This window comes from Lissotriton vulgaris, unplaced genomic scaffold (genome assembly GCF_964263255.1).
Source record: "Lissotriton vulgaris unplaced genomic scaffold, aLisVul1.2 SCAFFOLD_439, whole genome shotgun sequence".
Classification (NCBI taxonomy): domain Eukaryota; kingdom Metazoa; phylum Chordata; class Amphibia; order Caudata; family Salamandridae; genus Lissotriton; species Lissotriton vulgaris.
Window position 1 is genome coordinate 1,206,361 of NW_028252890.1, and position 24,826 is coordinate 1,231,186.

The 24,826-nt window shown below is 46.9% G+C and overlaps 1 protein-coding gene across 1 annotated transcript in view; it reads right to left on the reverse strand.

The window, feature by feature from the left end:
- Positions 1 to 24,826, reverse strand: part of LOC147661221 (nuclear protein localization protein 4 homolog) — a 176,621-nt gene that overhangs the window by 19,181 nt on the left and 132,614 nt on the right. Inside the window, exon 6 of the mRNA XM_086951227.1 lies at positions 13,781 to 13,897. Within this exon, the coding sequence (XP_086807353.1) occupies positions 13,781 to 13,897 (117 nt within the window). The remainder of the gene's footprint in view (positions 1 to 13,780; positions 13,898 to 24,826) is intronic.

Genomic DNA, 24,826 nt, shown 5'->3' on the forward strand with positions numbered 1-24,826 from the left:
AAAGTGAAAATGGGTGCAGGTTACATACAGTGTATAAAATACCAGTAGAAGTATAATACTGCAATAGAAGGCAGACACTTAATCACACAAAGATACCTATTATATAAAGTCTATATAGATACTTAGTTATATACAGTCTGAGGTAGGTGAAATAGCCGGTAGCTCTCTTTTGAGAGTTGTTGCTTTTAGAGCATGGGAGGAAAGTTTGAACCGATAGTCAAAAATAGTCAGAAAGACTAGTCCATGATGGCCGCCAAAGAGAAAGAATAGTCTAACATGGCCGCCAAAGTAGGGGGGATGGCGCCATTAGTCCTCTTTTAGTTGTTGCTGTTTTGAGAGCAGGGACGAGCAGTTTCAGATTCTATTCCGGCTGGCTCAGAGTCTTGCTTGCTGTGGAGAGTCTTATCTCTCTTTTTTTGTTATCTTAGGTGAAACTGTAGAGGGGCCTCGTGGGCTCAGGCGGTATATGAGGGGATTAATTGCTCATTTTTATGGCCCCCGCCATTTTGAACAAAGGAGTTTTTAGAGAATGAAAAACAAAATAGAAAAAACGAGTAAGGCAAAGTAAATACCTTATCCAGCTTTCTATTCAGCATGTGCTCTGTAGTCCCAGCGTTCAGTTAAGATGGCCGGGGGGGCCTCTCTCGACCCCCCGCCGCGAATCCTGTGGGGCCGCTCCGGTGGTGACAGGCAGATCCCCCGCAGCCAGGAGCCCTTCCGCGGGCAGCACAGGGCTCGCGGCTCCAAGCGTGGCCAGCGACGCGAGACTTCCCAGTCCGGTTAAGTCCCGGGAGCCCTCCTGCGTCTCCCGCCCCTCAGGACCGCTCCGGCTGTGATGGGCAGGCCCCCAGACCGTCAGGAGCCCTCCCGCGGGCAGTAAAGCACTCGCTGTGCGGGACTCCCCTGCAGAACCGTCCGGTGTGGCCACGGGAGCCCTCCGACCTCCGGGCGATCCCTGACTCCAGCTGCACCAACGTCCAGCGCCCGTGTGCAGCGCCAGAGCAGTAGCCGATCACAGGCAGCTCCAACGATGTCTAGCGGTGCGCAGCTCCGCAGTAGAACCACCACAGGTCCGGTACAGAACGGGCACCTTGCTACGACCACAGGGTGATCACGGACTCCAGCACCTCCAAGGTCCAACGCAGCCCCTCCTGAAGGGGCTGCCTGATCGGAGGATCGATAGCCATGCTCAGTAGCACAGGATACCAGACTCCCCGTGCCCAGTCTGGAGCCTCAAGGATGACTTAGGCCTGGTTGTTCTTGATCCTCTTATAAACAGAGCGCCAAAGCGCCAGTGCTTCACTCTGAGAATCACTCCTGAGGCGGAAGCCGGGAGCAGCTAGTTTTTAAAAATTGTGATCGTTTTTACAGTGTATTGTTGTGATTTTAAGACTCCTGCACTAAGAACTACTCTTGGCATCACCTGTCTGGAACGAAGCGGCAGACAGCTTGCTGCTTCGATTTCTGATCGCGTCCTGCCGCCATTCCCTTGCTCGAGGGACCCGCCAGACACGCCCACTGCGGCTGGCCACGCCCCCCCCCTCCTAGTTTCCGGTATAAACAGAGCGCCAAAGCGCCAGCGCTTCACTCTGAGAATCACTCCTGAGGCGGAAGCCGGGAGCAGCTAGTTTTTAAAAATTGTGATCGTTTTTACAGTGTATTGTAGTGATTTTAAGACTCCTGCACTAAGAACTACTCTTGGCATGACCTGTCTGGAACGTAGCGGCCGACAGCTTGCTGCTTCGATTTCTGATCGCGTCCTGCCGCCATTCCCTTGCTCGAGGGACCCGCCAGACACGCCCACTGCGGCTGGCCACGCCCCCCCTCCTAGTTTCCGGTATAAACAGAGCGCCAAAGCGCCAGTGCTTCACTCTGAGAATCACTCCTGAGGCGGAAGCCGGGAGCAGCTAGTTTTTAAAAATTGTGATCGTTTTTACAGTGTATTGTTGTGATTTTAACACTCCTGCACTAAGAACTACTCTTGGCATCACCTGTCTGGAACGTAGCGGCAGACAGCTTGCTGCTTCGATTTCTGATCGCGTCATGCCGCCATTCCCTTGCTCGAGGGACCCGCCAGACACGCCCACTGCGGCTGGCCACGCCCCCCCCCTACGCACTGACCTCCACTACAAATCATGAGTTCTTGCAGGCAGCGCAGCGGACGAGCGCAGCGGGCGCGACGAATGCGCGCCGAAGGCGCGCATAAGGCAAGCTCGTCTGCGCTCGTCCGCGCCTCGGCAGCGCCCGGAGCGACCCTCGAGGCTCCTGTCCCCCTGTCCACCATTAGCCCTCCGCTTCTGACGCGTGAGTCTTTACTCCGTCTCAGAGACTGCGCTCATGAAGGACATTTGTCCTTCTCGGACACCGCCTATCCCCTGCACGACTTTGCCTGCAAAGGCTTACTGTCGGGTGGCCTGCTGAATGTCAGGTCACTGCCTAAACACGCTAATGAAATCTCTCAGCTTATCGACAATCACCATCTTGACGCTCTATTCCTGACGGAGACCTGGACCCACTCCGATTGCAACATAGAACTGGATTGGGCTTGTCCACAAGACTTTAAAATCCTGCATCTCCCTAGACCTAAGGTTCGGGGTGGTGGAGTCGGCATAATATATAGAGCCTCCTGGTCCATAAAAATCCTTGATATGGACCCAATGGCCGGCACGGAAATACTTGGACTCTCAATCGACTGCCACTCCGGAACAATCTTTACGGCTGTGATTTGTTACCGCCCACCGGGAGCCTTCAACTCCACTCAGCAGCAGTCGCTCCTCACCACCCTTACCAACATGGCTACCTCTCATAATAAGTTAATCGTCTTGGGCGATTTTAACCTATGGCCTAATGGCAGCCTAGACTCCGCTCTCAACAATCTTCTACTCTCCTGTGAAGGTATGGGACTTTCCCAGCTGGTTAATAAACCCACACACTCCGCAGGGCACCAGCTCGATCTAATCTTTTCCTCGCCCCAGCTAGCCTTCCTGAGCGACATTCTGCCTATGTGCTGGACCGACCATGCGCTTATTAAATTTCACATAGCCGGCAGCAGGGCCAGCAGACCGTCACTCAGCTCTGGCCCCGATCTTCTGTTTAGAGACTGGAAAGCTCTGGATATACTAAAACTGACCGGCCCGGTCTTTGAGGTGGAAGACAGCTTTTCCACCGCTCAGTCGGTAGAGGACAACTATCTGTCCCTCTGCACAAGGACCTCCAACATCTCCGAACACCTCGTTCCTCAGAAAAAGGGCAAACCAAAGAGACGAGTACCTGCCCCATGGTTCGATGACTCATTGAGAGCTCTCAAATTAGCCTGCAGACAAGCAGAGAGAAGATGGAGGCAAGGCTATTCTGACACCAACAAAACACTTTGGAAAGATAACCTCCGGGCGTACAAAACTGCCATTGCCCAAAATAAGGCCAACTACTACTGTTCCACCATTGCCAATGCCACCAATAGTTCGAAAAGTATTTTCCAGATTCTTAAAAGCTTAACTCATCCAGATTGTGTCACTTCTACGCAACCCCCCACCCAAGCCCTCTGTGATAATCTCGCAGCATTCTTTATCAACAAAATAAACACCATCATTCAAAACCTTAAAACACCCCCCTCTCTGGGAGCCCCCAACACTCAGGGACCCAGCACCAGTTCTCAAAACTTGACGCCTATAGGCTCCGGCCTGACGGCCAGACTACGGGAATTTCCTCCTATCCCGGTCTCCGAGTTTGAAAGACTGGCGCTTGGAATCACCACGGGCTCCCCCCGCTCGACCCCCTGCCACCAAAGATTTGGAAAAGCTTTGGAACTGAACTTTTTGGCACTATGCGCCAAATATGTAACCAGTCCTTGCACAGTGGTTATGTCCCAACCCCGTGGAAACAGGCGCTTGTCACCCCACTCTTAAAAAAGCCCTCCCTTAGTCCAGATTGTCTATCTAACTATCGGCCCATCTCCTTGCTGCCATTTCCAGCGAAAGTCGCTGAACGATGGGTCAGTTCCTGCCTCTCCCGTCACCTAGAACAGAACAACTTTCTTGACGATCACCAGTTCGGATTCCGTCCTGCCCACGGCACCGAAACAGCGGTCCTGACAGCCATGGAGGACCTTCGCATGCGTGCAGACAGGGGCCAGTCAGTAGCACTGATACTGCTGGACCTGTCTGCCGCATTCGATATGGTCAACCACAGAACGCTGCTGCAGAGACTAGGTGAAGCAGGTGTGGATGGCACAGCGCTGCTCTGGTTTCACTCCTACCTGCGGGACAGGAAACAGGCTGTCTCCCTCCCCCCATTCCAATCCACCTTCGCACCGGTGCCTCAGGGAGTTCCCCAGGGCTCCTCCATCAGCCCCATTCTTTTTAACGTGTACCTCATCCCGCTGATTACGTTAATTAAGTCTTTTGGGATAAAAACGATCAATTACGCTGATGACACGCAGCTCATACTCTCTTGGGAAGGAGAAGACTCCATTCCTTTAACCACCTTCCATGACTGTTTAAGAGAGACGGCTGGGTGGCTCCACAGAAACTCCCTCCAATTCAATTCCTCCAAAACAGAGGTTTTGTTTTGTGCGGGCACCGATAGACCCCGCCAGTTCCCGAGTGAATTCTGGCCGCCAGAGACTAGAGACAAACCTCTGCCAGTCTCCTCGGTCCACAACCTGGGAGCCATGCTCAATAACAAGCTGAGTATGGAAACCCAGGTAGCAAAAACAGTGGGGATCTGTACAGCCCTGCTACGCTCCCTGCGTAAAATCATGCCACTTCTCCCTGCACAAGCCCGGGCGTCGATAGTCAGGTGTACAATACTTAGTCGCCTTGACTATTGTAACGCCCTGCTCCTTGAGTCGCCAGTCACGCTGATGGACCGACTTCAAAGAATTCAATCTGCCGCCGCCAAACTGGCTCTTGGTTGGACGAGAAGGTCTTCGGCCACAGCAGCCCTGGCCGAGCTACACTGGCTACCTTTAAAGCAGCGTGTGGCATTCAAGTCCTTATGCATTGTCTTTAAGGCTCTGCATGGGCTCGGGCCCAGACCCCTGCAAGCTTTGTTTCTGTGGTACACTCCCACCAGGGACTTACGATCATCCTCAGCCTGTTTGGTAAAGGTGCCCAGATTCAACAAAGCCAGAACCGGGGGAAGATCCTTCAGGGTCACAGCGGCCAAGTTATGGAACAGCTTGCCCATTGACATACGCCAGATCACACAACTTCTTCCATTTAGGAAGCGCATCAAGACCTGGCTTTTCCCCTAAAATTCTACCCGCCTGCTAGTTACTCCGGTCTATCTTCAGCAGAAGTATTCTCCAGCGCCAGGAAGCCTGCAAGGTATCAGCCGCGCTTTATAAATATTCAAAATAAATAATAATAATAACTCTGGGCAGTAGTGGCATGCAGGGAAATGTGTAGAGGAGGCCTGAGCGCCACTCGAGACAAAAAGGGTCACTGAGCAAGTGCCGCCTTGGAAACCCCAGTGCAGAAAACTGCTGACATTGTGCATTCTCAGTGGTGGCGAACAAATCTAACCAAGGCTGTCCCCACTGCTGAAAGAGACTTTGCACCACCTCTGGATGGAGAGGCCATTCGTGATCCGCTAGGTATCTTTGTCTGAGTTTGTCCGCTCTGGCATTCATAAATCCGGCCAGATGTTGAACTACCAGAGATAGGGTCTGGCATTCCAGCCATGTCCAGAGATGCAGGGCCTCTTGACCAAAGGTCCAAGGCCCCACCTGCCCTGTTTGCTGCAGTACTGCATGTCAGTGGTGTTGTCCGTTAACATCTGAACCAGCCTTCCCTGAAGGGAGGGCAGAAAGGCTTTCAATGCCAGTCGGATCGCTCGGAGCTCCAGCATATTGATGTGGAGACGGGTTTCTGCTGGAAACCAGAGTCCTATGATCTCCACCTCTCCAAGATGGCTGCCCCTTTGAAGAACCGGGTTTTAGAACCCAGCAGCGCCAGGGAAAACGCTCAAAATCTTCGGATTCCCCTGCCTCGGCAAACAGAGACACGGGACACTTCTCGATGACGTCAAAGACCAAAGTTTATTGGCTGCAACCAGGAACAGAGATCTACGAAGCACAACACGGGTGGTTTGCTAGAGACTGCACAATTTCAATGAGCGGAGCATGGTCTTTTATGCCAAAAATCACATTCCAAAGTAGCATCAATTTCATACAAACTAACCAATCACAGTGTGACATTTCAAAAGTAGCGCATGACGACAATCCCATTTTCCGTTGTCCAGCCCACCAGAAATGACCAAGCACATTCCAATATCCTGTCGGATCAGGCCGGACAAACCCATCATAAAACCTCAACCCAAATCAGTGATTATGTCGTAAAGGAAGGAGCAGAAACAGATTAGAAGCAAGATAGAAAGGTGGGTGTAGTGTACTGTAAACTTCGGCATGTCCTGCTCTCTGATCTTTATCTGACCAGCTGCTTAACAAGGAACTGGCTCAGCGAGGTCAGCCTCGGGCAAGGGAGTCAGTTCGGCCAGGTCATTCAGAAGTCAGCTAAGGTGTACGTGTCCCAAGGACTCGCTCGGCCGCAGTCATCGGCCTATGTGAGGGCAACCACACAAAATGGCTGCCGTACACAAAATGGAACCCGAGGGTTCAAACGAAATCCCTGAATACGTCATGTTCTCATTGATTGATTAAGACGAAAACACTCGTACACACCACACTCATGATTTGCGGTCCGCTGACACCAAAATCGTCTATTTCCGACGACCTTTATTGAACGGGTTCGGAACCACCGAACCACAGATCCTCGAACTACGGAACTACACCTTCCCAGGAGTGACTAATCTGTCACTACTGTCTGATCAGGTAGGGGATAGGGATGGGATCTGCCTCTGATCCAATCGCAGTTTGTTAGCCACCACTGCAGATCTTTCACAGTTCCCTTTGTGCCGGAGAGATTCCCCTGATGCTGCGCCCACTGGAACTTCTGGTTCCACTGCAGAATTCGCATATGCCAGTGGGACATGTGTCACTAGCAGTATGCAGGAGCCCCCTGAGGCTCAGCAGCTTCAGAGTCAGTTTCACTGAAACCCCTGATAGTGGCTGATCAGTATAATATTCTGGAATCGGTGCTCGGCTAAGAGAGCAGTCACTTCCTCATGGAGAAGGGAGAGATAATCCTCCATTAGCAGGTAGTGAGAACGTGGCATGAGAGGAGGGGTAGACTCGAAGGGGAGGTAGTAGCCCCATCGGACAATCTGCAAGATCCATAGATCCGATGTTGTAGACTGCCAGTGGGCAGGTGATGGCGAATGCTGCTGCCAACCGGGTGCCAAGATCATAAAGGAGCAGATTAGAAGGCCTTGGAGTTGCTGCTACCTGACCTACAAGGTCTGTAGGTACAGTGTCCTCTGCCACACAGATGCTGGGGAGCTTGCGCGACTCAAAGGCAGATTGGGGGTGACGTACGGCTGGTGAGAGGCCCCTCACACACACGCATCTATTGGCCTAGGAATAAAAGAACTCCGCTAAAGAGTAGCACCCAGTGCTACCGGGCAGGCATTGCACCGCCAGCCTGTCGCTGGAGCAGGAGGCCAATGATGACACAATACAATCATCGGGTAGGATGGCAACAGTCGTCCAGCCTTTTAATTGTGTGAGGCATCCTTAATTCCGTCAAGGGATTACCTTACTCCCTGCTGCACGACCAACATTTTTCAGAGAGAGAGTCACTCCCTCATTTTACTCCACTTCGTGTGGGGAACTCTGTACACGCTTTTGATATCTAAACCAGATAGTTGGCAGAACTGACGAACCATCCCCACATCTGGGCCTGCTGGGGTTGGTAAATGAAACATTGCCTAACAGGAGGAAATTGCATGCTTTACTCCTGCTGTACGCTAGACGACAGATTGCACTTAAGTGGGGAAGACGCAGGCTGCCCAAGATCTCAGACTGGCTTTCGGATGTTACCTATGGTCACACTCAGCTGGGTGTCTACTGGGAGTCTATGCCTGCTGCCTCTCGACCTCGTGAAATCTGGGAGCCCTTTATAGAGTGGGCGGCGATCAGGGCGGCCTCCCCCGCCTCAGATTCTGGGTCCTCGACACAGGATGATAGGGTGGAACGGGCCCCTTAGATTGCTACTATTCATGATTAACATTGTGATGCCCCGGTTGGGTCGGTCCCTCCCCTCTAACATGGGATCATAGGCTGGGCTCCTTCCGTGACCAGGTCTCCGATGCCCCCTTGATCGAAGGTGACCCCTGTATGTTCACCCCCATGGCACTTCCCTGTCCAATTTCAATATGTTTTGTTTGTATGTAGACGCCCTGTACCTCTTATACGCTATCCATGCTAGATACTGCTTGTCCCCATGTATGCAAAATTGATGTCTGTGCACTGACTGATGCTAAGTTGCTTGGTTTTTTCTTAACCTTTTGTTCTAAGGGATTGTTGATTTTTCATCTACCTTTAGGTATTCACCATATATGATGGGTCCAGTTCACACACGATGCAACTCTTATGACTTACATAACCTATTCTCTAGGGCTCCTCTGGCCTTGTCTAAAACATGTCACACGTTGTTCGTTTTGAGTGTATAGGATGCATAGCTCCACAATGGTCAACAGTAACCTCCTGCTATCATGTAATACTATTGTTTATTTCATCACTTGTTACTTTTGTGCTGTCCAAATGCCCGATATTGCTTTCAGATACCCTACACAATTCGCGGCCGGCCCTTAGTGGTTGTAGGCGGCTTGCTGTGGAAACATACAATTCTCCTTGCTTTTCTTACTGTTGTCATGTATCAGATTTATATCGCTGCCGGCCACTACGTGGTTGTAGGCACTGAGCTGTGTCCATTGTCATTACCCATAATAAAAAGTTTAAAAACAAACAAACAAAAAAACAAACACTGTGGACATTAGGGAACGGGAGAAGTTGAGGCACTTGTGTTCTGGCACAGTGAGTAAATTAAATATCCACATTTAACAAGGACTGTGGCATGAGGCAAAAGAAGAGGAAAATAAATTAAAGTGTACAATTTCAATGATTTTACATGAAATTGAGCTGGATGCTTTATGTAGACGATATTTAATTGACAGACGATAAATTAAATCATCTTATGCGTGTGGATCGCATAATTACACATTTTTCGACACTAGGCTATAAATTAAATTTTGCAAAAACTCATATTGCCTTCTTGGAAGTTATTTTTCTCGGTTATGAGTTGAATAATGACGTTAGGGGTTTAGCACCCCACTTTTTGGAGAAATGCGCTCAATTGCAACCTTTGTCTACCCCAGCCTTTGCTGGGTTTCTTGAATTTTGGCAGAGCCTAGATTTCAGATTATGCCCAGCATATCAAACCGCTATATGCATTGATACAACCTGCTTTCTCGTCTTCCATTTGGCTTCCGGAACACACCGCAGTACTGCGGTCTTTGCAGTCGGATCTGCTTGCTACTCGGTATCTGTTGACATGTGATAGTATTACAAATTTGCTTAAAAGGATTGTCCCAGGAACATTAGGTTTCACCTACGTGACTTTTGATGAAGGGGACACGGTTCCCTTTGTTTATAAATCAAAAACGTTTGACAGCGGTGCAGAAGGCAATTCTTAAAGAACGTTCTCAGGCAAAAGTATTTTTATGGTCTCGCCAGTGCACGCTTTGGAAGCTGTCACTAAGGCGAGCATGCCCAATTCTATGGCTCTGCATCCCTGTTGGATATAATGGGCTAGTTCATCGACGTTGGCTGATGTCAATTTCATTTTTGATCCTTCTTTGCAGACACAAAAGTTTTTACAATATAAACATGTTCATCCTCTTCCTTTATCCTTACTCCCTCTTGATCAGTATAAATGTATAATTTACACTGATGGGTCTGCACAGTCCGCTATTGGTTCTAAACATGCTTATTCTGCAGCATGCGCTATTGTGGCAGGCACGATAGCGGACGGTGATTTCACATCCTCCTTGGTTCACACATAATCCCTTGAGGACTGTATGGTGCAATTGGCGAATTTCGTGCTTTACTATTAGACCTTGAGTTTGCCAATCCTGAAGTGCTTACTCTTGTAGTGTGTGATTCTTTATACTGTGTACAATCCTTTAATGACAGCCTATTCTTTTGGAAACAGAATGATTTTCGCAATTCTCAAGGTAGCGCAATTAAGCATAAAACGCTTTGGGTCCAGATGGCCGCTCTTAAGGAACGTTTGCACTGACATGTAATCCATACTTTAGGCCATCAATGTGTGGTAGCACACGCTGTTGGTAATTCTATAGCTGATGAAGCAGCCAAATCTGCAGTAGCTACTTGCACTGTAGCAGCTGTTACAAGATCTATGACTAAAATTGATGATATTTTGGCTGCTATAACTGCGACGAAGGAGGGGACACCTTTTCCCCAGGGTTTCCCTGCTCGTTATACCCATCATTTAACTACTGATCAGGTTCCATTTGTAACTATCCCTTCAGTTGGTGATCTCTTGATTCCCAACGAGGACCGCAGGGTTTCTCTTACTGTGGCTGCCCATGAAGGAATGGCTTCTGTGCAAGCAGGAGTGCAGCCATAATTTCTCTTTTACAGCAAAGTTATTGGTGGGGCGGATTATATAAACAAGTCGCAAATATGTACTTTCCTGTGACATTTGTCAATAGATTAAACCTTCTACTGTCTCGCGAACGGTACACACTCAACTTTATTTCTAATCAGCCATTCAGTTTATTTATCTTAATCACTGCGGTCCCTTGTCCTCTGACAATGCTTTCAAATACATTTCGATTGCAGTGGATTTGTGAACTAGATTCCTCTGGGTTTTGGCAGTAGCGCTGTGCTGATGCTCGTACTGTTATAAAAAATGTGCATGTCTTTGTAAGGACATATGCCGGTAGCACCTTCCACTCAGTTCAAGGTCCGGATTTTGCCTATAAAGCTTACCGTGATTCGATGAAGTCGGTGTGGGTGCAGGTGCATTTCTCGTCTCCATATCAGCCTGAGGGCCCTACAGTTGTAGAGCGGATGAACCGTAACTTGTAGCAATTTAACAGCAAGGGTATTAAGTACAGGCCGGAGCTGGTTAACTCCTCTATATGGGGTTCAACGTGCACTCAATCTCCCTCGAAGGTCTCTGGGTGGGCGGACCCCGTACAAAATGCTCTTTGGCATTAAGTTCTTTGTGCCTGACCGTGATGGTCTAGACGTTGTGGCGGCTGCCGTAACATTTGACGTAGATAACCACTTTACTATGTTACAGGATCTACAAAAGAATTGAGATGCTCTAGCAAAATCGCATTTGCCCTCGCCGACTGATATAGCAGTCTAAGTTCCTGTTTCTGGCTGGCTTCCTAAAGTTGGAGATCTGGTCTGGGAAAAAGTGGCAAACAAGAAAGAATTTGGACCCTCCGGATTTGAAGGGCACTCGAACCGCAATTTTGCCTCCATTGCCTGGATGCAAGAATAACCATTTCAATTCCGTGGAACATGTCAAACCACATCATATGGCTGATTCTCAATAGCATGCCAAGAAGTGTTCCAAGTGGGAATGCGTCACTCCAGCAGATTAATGCTGTTTCTCTTGAATCTCTCAGAAACATTGAAGGGGAGCTGGCGTCTTCAATTGATTTAGCGTCTGTTTTACCTTCAATGACTGTGTCACTGGAAAATTAGTAGAATACCCCGCTAAATGAACTACATTCGAATACTAATGGTGAACAAGCTCCACTGTTCCAGCTCAGTTCTAGCGGTTACCACCATGACCAGGATAACTTTTCTTTAGATACATCTTCATTGTCTTTGTCTATTGCTGTGCGTCCAACACGGATTTGTGTTTCCTTCTCATGGTTGAAGACCACGTACCTGGTCCCGGCTTGGACTTACATCTGGATCGTGTTGTCAATAGTGTTCCTTTTCATGAGGATTGGTTTCATGACTGTCTTCTTTCTTTTGATCAATGGACACTATTTACCTGAAGGCTCTGCTGTGGAACTAGTTGATGGAGTACTGGCCCCACATACTTCTTTGCATAAAATGAAAAGAGACCAAACATTAGTTAATATTTTAGCAGTCCCAATCGCTGATGGCATTGTGTGGGACAAAGTGCCTTTCGTTGTTTATGGTCGGACGTAGACCTTGCAAATTCCATATAGGTTCTGTGTCTCTTTGGGGGATGTTATTTTACCTGGAATGCATTCAGATGATTGGGATGTCAGTGCTGTTAATTCTTTGTTTTCTGATTTACAATACTATATTGTTTTTGATACAGAAGATCTGTATTCGATTTCGGCAAATTATGCAGATTTCTTTTGGTACAAATTATATGGCAATCATTTCCTTCATAAATCCAATACTCAAAGACCCACTTTCAATTACACACAATGGGAACATTGTCTGACACCATCTCAAAAGTTTAGTTACACAGAAAAATAAATGTAAATATTTTTCGGGTTACAATTTATCTGACCCAGCATCATATTATTTTGAATTGAGTGTCCCTAGATTGAACAAATATATGCTTACACAGACTTTCCTAATGTATGCTTCATCTTTCATAGATGATGTGTCACTGAAGGGTTATGATTTTTGGAAGGACACTGTTGACCTAAAATCTATTTGGGGCACTAAAGATTGGCAAGTAAAGGGGAGTAAATCCTTGCAACATACATGTATAATACCTTCTCAAATATTATTTTTGAATCAGATGGTGCAACTAAAAACTATGCACAGGGTGTGAATGCTGAGGGGGGAGCATTTGAGTGTGAAAGAAATGGCAGAAGCGGAGTGAGTGAAAGAGTATCTATGAGAAATGGTATGAGGGAAAATACGCAAAACTAGTGAGAGGAAAAGCGGGCATGAGTGGAAGATTCCTTCAGCATACTTCAAAGATTTGATGGAAGGGAAGTCCAGACTAGAGGCTTAATGTTAAATTCTTAAGTTCAACATTAAAGCACACAGCATTATGAATGTGTCCTTTTGAGAAGTGTCATTCTGAGAACAGTCTTAAGGGGTAAACAGACATAACTTTACAGGAAGAAAGGCGAGCATTTGAAACTGTAATAACCGTCAATGTTCAGGCCATCTCATTACAGGATTGTAGCGGAACACACAGCAGGTGCATGTGAGAAATGAGTAAGGCACGGACAAGGAGTGAGTAGGTCCTTAATGTTATTTTTAAGGTTTCCATAATGAGAGATGGTTCTTAAGATTTAATGCTGTTATTGAGTTCTAGCATGTTACCATAAAACACTAAGAGGGTTATTTAGAGGTGTCCCGTATGTCCTGCCTGCCCTATCTGCATTGTATACCAATGTTTGCATGAGTATATTCTAGATAGGGCACCCACTATTTAGAGTTTATGCTCATTTATGCAATCCTTTTTTTTGTCACAATAAACATTTATTTCAAAGGAGAAACAGACTTCTTTGAAGTAGGTGTAACATAGCAACAAATGGCAAGAGATTCAACAAGTACAACAGGGAAGATGAAAAAATAAAAGTAGTTCCTCCAAGACAGTGAAATAAGTAAAAGGACAGCAATCAAGCTGTAGCAATCACTACTTGTTTTGTGCTGCAGCCGAAAACCATGTATGCAATCTTGATACTGCGGACCAAACATCCTAGAAGAACTGGCAGATGCCCACATCCACCAAACTTGAAATAACACCCGAAATCTTTGAACATAATCTTTCCTAGTAACTAGGCTTACTTGATACAAGGCAACTAATGGACATAAATGTGCTTGCCACTTAGTCACAATAGTACATCTTACTGCACCAGATTTCCACCTTTTATTAGACTGGTTACGTACCTGGAGAGGCATCACATCGTTGCTGACCAAGAAAAGTAGCAGATGGAAATCTGAGATGATGTCAAGAAAAACAGAGGACGTGTTCTGGGACAGATAGGTGGATAGGCTGTGGAAGTCCTTCAGAAAAACAAGATTAATTAGACAGTACATTCTGGTGAGTAAAATGTTCACAACTGGTACAAATTCATAAAAACAGATCTCAGTATTCACAGCCCTCAAGGTTTGGTGACAACAATTGGCACGAAAGAACAAGTTACTTACCTTTGGTAACGCTTTTTCTGGTGGATACAGTATCTGCCTGTGGATTCCTCACCTTTTGAATTATACCTCAGCCAGCATTTCATGGAAACTTTTTCTAGTTCTCCCACTTAGACGAGAACATCAGAATGGAACGGCTCCGCCCGTGACTCCGCGTGACGTTATCAGAGCCATAAGAAGCTTGCTGACGTTAGTTCCTCCTAATTTTTCCATGCCCTCCAGACAAACGGGCGGACCGACAACATAATACAAGTATACACAGTATACAAAATATATGTACACAAATACATACAGTATATAGGTTAAGAGAAAAAGCTAAAAATCAAAGCATTTCCTAACAACAAACTGTATGGCGAACAAATGACATGAAAAACAACAATGTCAAACAATAAGAACTTTTTTTCGGTATATGCAGGTGGACAATGGGGAGCCGGGTGGGACAGTGAGGTATCCACCAGAAAAAAGCTTTACCGGTAAGTAACTTGTTCTTCTGATGGATACATCTGCCTGTTGATTGCTCACCTTTTGAATTGAGTCCCCAAGCTGTTCCTCTCCCGGAGGAGGGTGTCCACCTACCTATACCAAAAAATCCTGCTGCACAGAACGTGCAAAATGGCCATCCCTCCTAAACTCAGAATCTAAGCAGTAATGCTTTGTAAAAGTGTGGAGGGAGACCCAAGTTGCCACCTTGCAGATGTCTACAACAGGGACACCTCTAGCCAAAGCAGAAGAAGATGACTTCGCTCTGGTGGAATGAGCTCTAATACCTTCAGGCAGCTCCTTCTTGGCCAAGGGCTAGCAGATATTGATGCACAAGATGATGAACCCGGAGAGTGTTCGTTTGTGCACAGCTTTGCCCTTCATTCTTCCTACATAACCAATGAAGAGCTGGTCGTCAAGCCTTAAGTCCTTAGTTCTGTCCAGATATAAGCTGACTGCCCTTCTAGGTCCAGGCCGTGAAGTCTCTCCTCCTCCTTGGAAGGGTGTGGGGGAGGATAGAAGGTAGATAAGTTAATAGACTGACCAAGATGGAAAAGAGTAACCACCTCAGGCAGGAAAGCAGCCCTGGTCCTGAGAACCATATTATCTGCATGAATGGTTAAAAAGGGAGTTTAAAACTAAGAGCCTGAAGTTCACTTACCCTCCTGGTGGAGGAAATAGCAATCAGAAAAAATGTCTTGAAAGTAAGAAGCCTTAAAGGGCAACTATGAAGAGGCTCAAAAGGAGATCCCATCAGAAATGTAAGTACTAAATTGAAATCCCACTCAGGCATAATAAAGGGAGTGGGAGGGAACCTATTAGTGAGGCCCTTAATGAACCACATGACAATGGGTGACTTAAATACAGACTGCTGGTCTGGCAAACAAAGGAAAGACGACTAGGCCGACTAGTAACCCTTAACCGTAGCCATAGCACACCCTTGCTGGGCCAAGGAAAGTGAAAAACCAAGTACATCAGATAAATAGCTGCAGTGTCTATGGTGATTCTGACCATCTCCTTGAGATCTCCATTGCGCTGATACCACTGCCTACGGAGGCACCACTGGCGTGCCCTCATGTGCCAGCGGGCATGGTTGACAAACAGTATGCAGGAAGCGAACAGACCGAGCAGGCATGGGACTTTCTGGACTGGAGCTACTGCTCCATCGTAAAACAAAGGAAACATCTCCTGAATGTAGAGAATCCCCTGCGTGAGGAGGCGGGAAAGCTCGACACATAGTAGTGTCCAGTACTGCCCCTATGAACAGGCTCCGCTGAGAGGGCACCACGTGAGATTTGGGTACACTTATCGAAAAGCCCAAGTCGAACAACAGCTCTGTTGTTACCTGCAGATGATGCAGCACCATCTCTGGTAACTTTGCTTTGAGCAGCCAGTCGTCCAGATAGGGGAAAACGGGAATCTCCGAACTTCTGAGATGAGCTACCACCACCGCCATCACCTTTGTGAAGACCCGAGGTGTGGCTTCCGATGCGACTTCAGGATGGGGATGTGAAAATACGCATCCTGTAAATCGATCAACACCATCCAGTCTTCTTGCTGCAGTGCCAGAAGAACCTGAGGTAGGGTCAACGTCTTGAATTTCTCCTGCTTGAGGTAAAAATTCAAGACCCTGAGGTCTAGAATCGGTCTCAAACTGCTGTACGTCTTGGGGATCAGGAAATAACTGTAGTAACGTCCTTGACCCCTTTCCTGCTCTGAAACCACCTCTATTGCACCTTTCTGCAGTAAGGCAAGAACCTCCTGCTGCAGGAGCAGTAAATGGTTCTCTGAACACCAACCCTGGCGAGGAGGGTTAGGAGTTAGAATCTCTTGGAAGGGTAGGGTTGACCCATTCTCTACAAGATTCAAAACCCAAAGGTCTGATGTAATATATTTCCAATCTTCTAGAAAATGGGACACCTGACCCCGTACAGGACCAACATGCTCCAAGATGGAGGATCTAGAGCTTTTTCTTGTGGTATCAATGGTGGGGACAGGGGAGGAAGAAGAGGAGGAGGACTGTTGCCGGGAGGCCCCCCACAGATGACCTCTACCCTATTCCTCTGTACCATTTGTACAAAGGGTTCTGCTGCTGCCGATGGCCTCTAAAGGAAGCAGTCTTCCCAAAACCTTGGTACCTCCTATAACCAAAACCCCTAGGTTGGGACTGCAGTACTAAGGATTTTGCAGTAGCTCTACTGTCCTTGAAACGTTGTAGAGCTGAATCCGCCTCTGCAGCAAGGAGAAGGGACCCATCAAAAGGCAGATCAAGAAGAGTAGCCTGCATATCCGGAGAGAACCCTGAAGAACTGAGCCAGGCATGCCTCCTGGTAGCCACGGAGGAGCCCATCACCCTGGCTACAGAATATGTAGTATCCAGCCCAACTGGATTACCTGACGGGCTTTAGCCTCCGTGTCTGCCAAAACTTCCAAAAAGGAACCACGGTCATCCTCTGGTAACTTAGGTGCCAACTGTTTAGCAGAGTCAATTAAGGCATGGATATACCGCCTCAAAAAGCACGTGGCATTAGTGGACTTTAACGCTATACTTGCCGAGGAGAAAACCTTCTTGGCCGACTGCTCCAATTTCTTTGAGTCTCTGTTCCCAGAGTGGTGGGGAAAGACCTAGCCGACTGCTTGGAATAAGAAGCCTGTACTGCCAAGCTTACCGGCGAAGGATGGGCAGTAAGGAAAGCAGGATCACCAGAAGCAGGCTTGCCACAGTCCTTGAAACAGCAGGGGCAGATAAGGGTTTGTGCCACACCTCCAGAACTGGCTCCGTCAAAGCCTCATTGAAAGGCAACAGACGTTCCATAACAGAAGATGGAGAATGCAACATCTCAGTAAGTAGATTTGACCTGATCTCAGCCGTGGGTAGTTGAAGGTCCAAAAGGTCAGCAGCGTTTCTGATGACCGCATGGTATGGTTCAACATCCTGTGAAGGTTTTCAGGGATAAAAGCTCCCACTAGGGGAAGTGTCTAAGCCACTGGTCTCCCTTAGGCCCTTGAATTCATCAACGGAGTCGAGGATTTCTCCTCCTTCCGTCTGATCCTGCTGGTACTCCTCTTCCTCCAGAAGCCTTTGGGCTTCTCTCCTGGAGCAAATTTTCAGAATCGTGGTCGGCGGTGCCGAAACTAAAGACATCAATGTTTGCGTTGAAGAAGGACCCTCTGAAGCGGGCAATGGCGCTGCTTAAAGCCAAGAAGGTGTCGGCCCAACATCAGATGGTGTCGTAGACTGAGGTATCACAAACATGTCAAACATTGCATTGAGACAATGCGACAGATCCGACCCTGGACCTGGAAAGGGTGGATAAGGATCTGGAACCACCGGGTCTGGATCCAATCAAGGCCACGTGGAGGGCTGTGGCTGCAGCGCAGGGGACATCGAATCCTCTACAGGCGAAGCCTCAGAAACAGGAGAAGACTCTCTGGGCGCCCGAGAAACCCTCAGCGAATAGGTCGGAGTTGCCTGTGGAGAAGGTGACAACGAGACGACATCCTTAGCAGGAGAAGTCTACCTCGAAGCACTACCCTTCGAAGAACGACGTTGAGATCCATGCCTTCGCTTCTTCTTTTTTTTTTTACACACACACACAAACACCCCCCCCCCCATAGTATTTGAAAGAAAGAGTCTTTATTGTCAGCCACTATCACTTTTTACTGTTTGTCTGCCTTTTTCATTCCTTCCTCCAGAAATGTTTCCAAATCTCCTTACAGGAAGTGGTGACGTACAAGACAATAAGTGTTCCTAGCTGTATATGTATTATTTATTTATTTTATTTGTGTATTTATTTATATAGCGCACTACAACCCAAAGGCGTCTAGGAGCTATATAACATGACTTGGTTGAAATGAGTATCATTTGATCTGGAGCCACAATCAAGGGCTGTACAAAACACATCTGGAGCTGCTCAAGTAGCTGCTTTGCTGACCACATCAACCAGTTAGTGGCTTGGACAACTACAGCTGCAGTGGCTCTTTATTTGCATGTAGAGTTAACCTGCATAGCTCTGGAGGGTGTGCCCCTCTGCTCTGCTTTACACTGATAAGGAAGACACTGACTGAATCTTTAGAGTTTTGTTTTTTTCTTTAGTGAACACAACAATCACACTTGCTTACTGAGGTCTCCCATGAAATGGTTTGAGACCCCAAAGAGCGGCTAGTCACTAGGTACAGATCTTTTCATTGCGTAAATTCAGTGTAACATAGCCTGATATTATATATTTATATACAAAGGCTAAAGTAACGTTATGGTTAGGTGAATTTGTCAATGACAAACTTTAAAGTTTTTAACAAAAAAAAAAACAGAAATTCACCAGTTAAAGTTAGCAGCACTAACTAGAACTTGTGCCCCCGCCATTCACTGCTTATGAACTCACATATGACATCACTCATGACATGTTCTATGACATTATTGAAGTCATCCAAGCTTCGTTTTCCAGCATATTGCTCTGTAAATTACTGTGGCATTAAGGCCTGGCAGTAAGAGGGAAAATATCAGCTATTTTTACTGCCATCACAGATACAGCTCCCTTAGGTGTAGAAATCATGCATTATGTGCAGCACTAACCCTGTACCATACACTACAGCTAGAATAGTTCACATTAACAAATCAACCACAACCACCAGTGCGGGGAGGGAAAACAAAAATCTACTCCCAGCCAGCTGGAGCATTTTCAAAGCTCACGCCAGACTGTGTTCGCACCTGTATGGTGGGAGTTTTGAAAATGCTTCAGTCAGGCAGGAGCAAATACAAATTTCCCTGCTTGCGCCGCTGGGGGCAGGGAAACCGCTATGTCCTGGGGGTGGGCTCCTGAAGACATAGCCTGTGATCCGGCCCTGGGGAATAGGGACTTCAGGTCATTAAATGCTCACTGGGGAGGAGAGGGGGATATAAGTGGAGGGATGGGGGAAGGGGTGCGCTACCCTTTTCAGTGTTTTTGCAGCCCTGGGGTGGGGTCTCTGTGGATTAAATCGGCCCACGGAGCAGCAGGCCCCTCTCCCCCACGAAATTGAGCAGGGTCCCTGGGTCAAAATTGGCCTGGGGAAGAGGGGTGCGTGGCCTCCTCTTTCAGGAAATTGGGCTGGTCGCCGGGGGATGAGGTCTTTAGGGCCGAAATTGGTCTGGGCATGGTGGCCACACACATCACCTCCCCCTAAAGATGAACAATATTTCCACCTAAAACCTGACCTGGCCTGGCCTGGCCCACCCCAAGGGGCTTAAAAAACACGTGTGGGAGACTGTGCTGGTTGTTTTTATTTATTTATATGTAATTTTGCTGCAGATTCTCGGACCTCCGTGGATCTGCCACAAACTGGCGCCATAATAAAAAAAAAAAAAAAACAAGTTTTTGGTACCAGGCGGTGTCCCTCCAGGACCCCCCTACCATGCCTTGAGTTCTTTTTATTTTAGGACTCTGGACAGAGTCTTAAGTTGGCTGCCATCACTTACTGGTTGAGGTAGCTATTCAGGTTTGAGCATTAATAGCCCAACACCTACTAAACAGATGGGGCCCCCGGACCCTTAATAGCTGAGGGAGGGTGCACCCGTAAAGGAAATGGCCCTGTGGGTGTGCATCCCAGGAACTTTTATGGCTTCGGGAGGGGGTTGCAGGGCACTCCTCCCCATTTTCTGAATGTTGGGCCCAGGGCATTTTGAGTCACGGGGAGACGGAATGCCCGGCCCCCTCCCTCATTTAAGCAAATTTCGGCCCCAGGGGTGGTTTCCATGGGGCTTTTGTAGGTTCCATATATGATAATTTTGGCCTGGGGGTGGGCTCCATACGGCCTGTGACGGCTTAGGGAGGAAGGCCACACAACCCCCCACAACTTTATGAACATCGACCCAGGCTAGGCTCCCAGGGGCTTATAATAAATTAGTGCGGTCTGCCAGCCATTTTTGTTTTGATTTTTGCCGATTTTGCAAGAGTATTGCAGGATTGCAGCATTGCAGCATTTTTTGCAGTTAATTTTCCATGTTGGCCCCAAAGGCATCCTTTTGGGTCTCCATCCCCATGGGGCCTAGGGGTCAAGGTATCCCTTACCCTGCCCCCTTATATAACATATATAGATTTTGCAACTTCAGGACAGGGGAGAAAGTTTCCGTGTCCTAGTATGGCTGCCAGCAACATATTTTTCATGTTGCTGGCAGTCAATTAGAGAGCTCACTCTCGCAGGAGTCTGACTACAGCTGTAGCAAGATGGCTCAAGGGAAATAAAGCTCCTTGGGCCAACTGTACAGATATCTATATTTTTTTACACAAATCAAAAGGAGACTAGCTAGAAGGGGTTAGTCTGACATTATTTTGTTATTGTCATAGCGACTCAGTGTTGTTGGCGGTGGCACCTGTTGGGTGTCTTTAGAAAGCCCTCACCCACCAACCTAGTTGGTGGCATGCTTCATCATCGGGCCCACCCAGTGACACCTAGCGTGTCCCGGGTGTGCTACGACGCCTGATTACAGCGGAGCAGGTATGTCACTGTGTGTGCGGTGTGGGGTGTTGTGAGAAGTGAGGTTAAAACGGCTTGGCGGATGGTCCCTGGGGTGAAAAGACTTTATTAAAAGGGCCTCCGTCAGCGGTTAAAAATAAGGCTGAGGGACGTTAGAGGCGGGTTACGACCTCCTACGTCCTAGGTGTGTCAACATGTTTCAGCCAGTGCCTTATATTAATCTGGCTTTCTTCAGGACAATAAAAATTATGTGTAGATTAAAATAGGGTAAGTGTAGTGTAGTCTATGTGTCTACACGCCCTAAAGTGTATATAACTGTGAGAGGGGGGATTCCCTTCTCAAGATCACGCTTTTTTAGGCTTGCTTGTACTCCAAGGCTATTGAAGAGGCAAGGGGTGGCCAGGATTTCTGGTCAGCTCCAGCGTGGGACCTGTTATGCGAAGGAGGCACAACAGGTCCCACGCTGGAGCTGACCAGAAATCCTGGCCACCCCTTGCCTCTTCAATAGCCTTGGAGTACAAGCAAGCCTAAAAAACCGTGATCTTGAGAAGGGAATCCCCCCTCTCACAGTTATATACACTTTAGGGCGTGTAGACACATAGACTACACTACACTTACCCTATTTTAATCTACACATAATTTTTATTGTCCTGAAGAAAGCCAGATTAATATAAGGCACTGGCTGAAACATGTTGACACACCTAGGACGTAGGAGGTCGTAACCCGCCTCTAACGTCCCTCAGCCTTATTTTTAACCGCTGACGGAGGCCCTTTTAATAAAGTCTTTTCACCCCAGGGACCATCCGCCAAGCCGTTTTAACCTCACTTCTCACAACACCCCACACCGCACACACAGTGACATACCTGCTCCGCTGTAATCAGGCGTCGTAGCACACCCGGGATACGCTAGGTGTCACTGGGTGGGCCCGATGATGAAGCATGCCACCAACTAGGTTGGTGGGTGAGGGCTTTCTAAAGACACCCAACAGGTGCCACCGCCAACAACACTGAGTCGCTATGACAATAACAAAATAATGTCAGACTAACCCCTTCTAGCTAGTCTCCTTTTGATTTGTGTACATATAATCCGGGGATCTGGACTAGCTATCTGGTCCTCTCTCTCCCTCTTGATTCTCGCACGCATCTATATTTTTTTACCCTTAATTCCTTAACAACTATGAACAGGATTCCACAAAAAGCACAATCTGCGGACCAAGATCTAGCTTCCTGCCAAATTTGGAGTAATTCTGTTCAGCAATTTTTGCTGTAGCCCATCTTTAAGCTGTCTATGAAAAATGCATAGGGACTTTGCGTTTTGGGACCCCTCCTATTTTTTTTTCTTCAGGCCCAGCTTGACAGATCACCCCAAAACTTTCCAGGAAGAAGCTGAGGTGGATGATCTTTTACTGTGGAACGATTCGTTAATGGGGCCTAAGTTATAAGCAAACCAAAAATCACATTTTCTATGGAAAAGCAGACCTAATTAGAACTATCTACTGGCGAAACCCAAAGGTTAGAGGGACGTTATAATTTGGAAATTGCATTAAAAAACAGTAGAAATTCACTGGAAGAAAAAAAACAAAGGTTATAAGGACGTTATAGTTCGGTTCAGACCTACACACGTAAACCAAATACATATATTGTTCCCACACAGCTTGCATAAAAAAAAAAACAAGTGCGGAAGACCGTGCATTTTTTTAAAATAAAATTTTGCAGCTGACCTTCCAAAAATTCACAGCAAAAGAAAAAAAAGGTTTTTGCCACAGGTGGGGTCCCTGTGTCCTAAATATAACTACCTACTGGCAACTGCCAGTAGGTAATATACAGATATTAGCTATTGGCTGTAACCAGTAGATAATTATCTTTAGGACCTACTTTCCATAGGAAAAGTATTTTTTATTTTGCCAATAACTTTGGTGCCATTTGATTAATATTCATGAAATGTTCCAAATTAGTATACCACTCAGTTCAGCTGCTGTTGAAAGTCTTGGGGTAATTCTTCAGCAGGCCCAAGAATAAGGGGAGGGAGGGGTTCCAAAGCGCTTTTATCCTCTGCAATTTCCCACAAGGATTTTAAGAAAGACTAAAGCTTGAACCGCTGGACGGAATTACACCACATTTGGCAGACATGTAGCTCTTCGACCAGCAATAGCCCTTTTTGTTATCTGTTTTCTTGATGCAGAGAAATATGAGGACATCGCCACAAAATAAAGAAGCCCTCACTTCATAAAGTTAAGAGGAAATACACTTGTTAAGTGGACTTTCCCTATTTGTAGTCTCGACCTCTTCTCTAGCAAGGATTTATCTGATCATACATTTGTGGATCAAGACCTCAAGGAACAACCACATTTCCTAAATTACATGCACACACGTCACTGGGGACATTTCCTCACGGTCCACTACACAGCTGTAGTGTAGATTATGCACTACACATTTACAAAACTAGGTAGCATTTACTAATTAGCAATACAAAGTACACTAGTTGGGTAGACATTTTGTGCAAAACTGTGGACGTTTGTAGGCTAAAGGGGCAGGTGAGATTCTGTTCTGACCCAGTCACAGAGCTACAAATACACCCACACACTCCAGCACCCATTCAGATACTTATTAGGTAAGTAACATTATTTGTTCGAGGCATGTGAGCTATAGATCACATGCTTTGCATAGACTTTACCGCAGCATTCTGCCAAAAAGGTGGCTAACCTGTAGCTGTTGCAGTTGTCTGAAAGAGTGTTCCAAGTACTGCTTGGCCTACATTAGCTTGTTGTCTCGCTAATACAGCCACACAATAGTGCTTGGTGAATGTGTGCAGTGTAGACCAGGCTGCAGCTTTACAGATGCCAGCTATGGGGATGTTTCCTAAGAAAGCCATAGCATCCCCTAGTTTGAGGGTGGAATGCGCCTAGGGGGTATTGGTTAAGTCCTCTTTGCTTTTGCATAGCATGTTTTAATACATTTCACTATCCACCAAGCAATACCCTATTTAGAAATAGGATTGCCTTTGTGTGGTGGAGCAAAAGCCACAAAGAGCTGTTTAGTTGTGCTAAATGGTTTTGTTGTTTTTTATGTAATTCAATAATGCTTGTTTAACATCTAATGTGTGTAGAACTCGTTCTGCCACTAAATATGGTTGAGGAAAGAACACAGGCAACTCAACAGATTGATTGATGTGAAAGGCAGATACCACTTTGGGTAGGAATTTGGGGTTAGTGCAAAGGACCACTTTGTATTGGTGGACTTGACAAAACGGTACCTCTATGGTTATTGCCCGAAGTTCACCCACTCTCCTCAGTGATGTAATAGCAATGAGGAAAGTAACTTTCCAAGTGAGAAATTGAAGTTCACATTTGTGCAATGGCTTGAAGAGTGACCTATTAGTCTGGTAAAGACAATGTAAAGATTCCAAACTGGTGCAGGTGGAAGTCTTGGTGGAATAACTCTTTTGGGCCCTTCCATATAAGCCTTGAAAACAGGTACTCTGAAAAGGGACAGATGCGGTCTATTTTGAAGGTTTGTAGCTATCGCAGTGAGATGTAAGCATATGGATGTGTAAGCTAATCCTGACTGCTGTATGTATAGTAAATAAAAAATGATATTTTGAATGGAAACATCTAGTGGGTTAATATGGCTGTTATTACAATATAAAACAAACAGCTTCCATTTAGCTGCATAGCAAGCCCTTGTAGTACGTCTTCTGGCCTCTTTAATGATATTCATACAGTTTGATGGAAGGTTCAGATAGCCAAACTCTATGATTTCAGGTGCCTGATTGCTAAATTGACTCCTTGGAATGAGGATGTCTTATCTCTCCATGGCTCTGTGTGAGAAGACTGGGTGTGAGATGTAGTTTTTGAT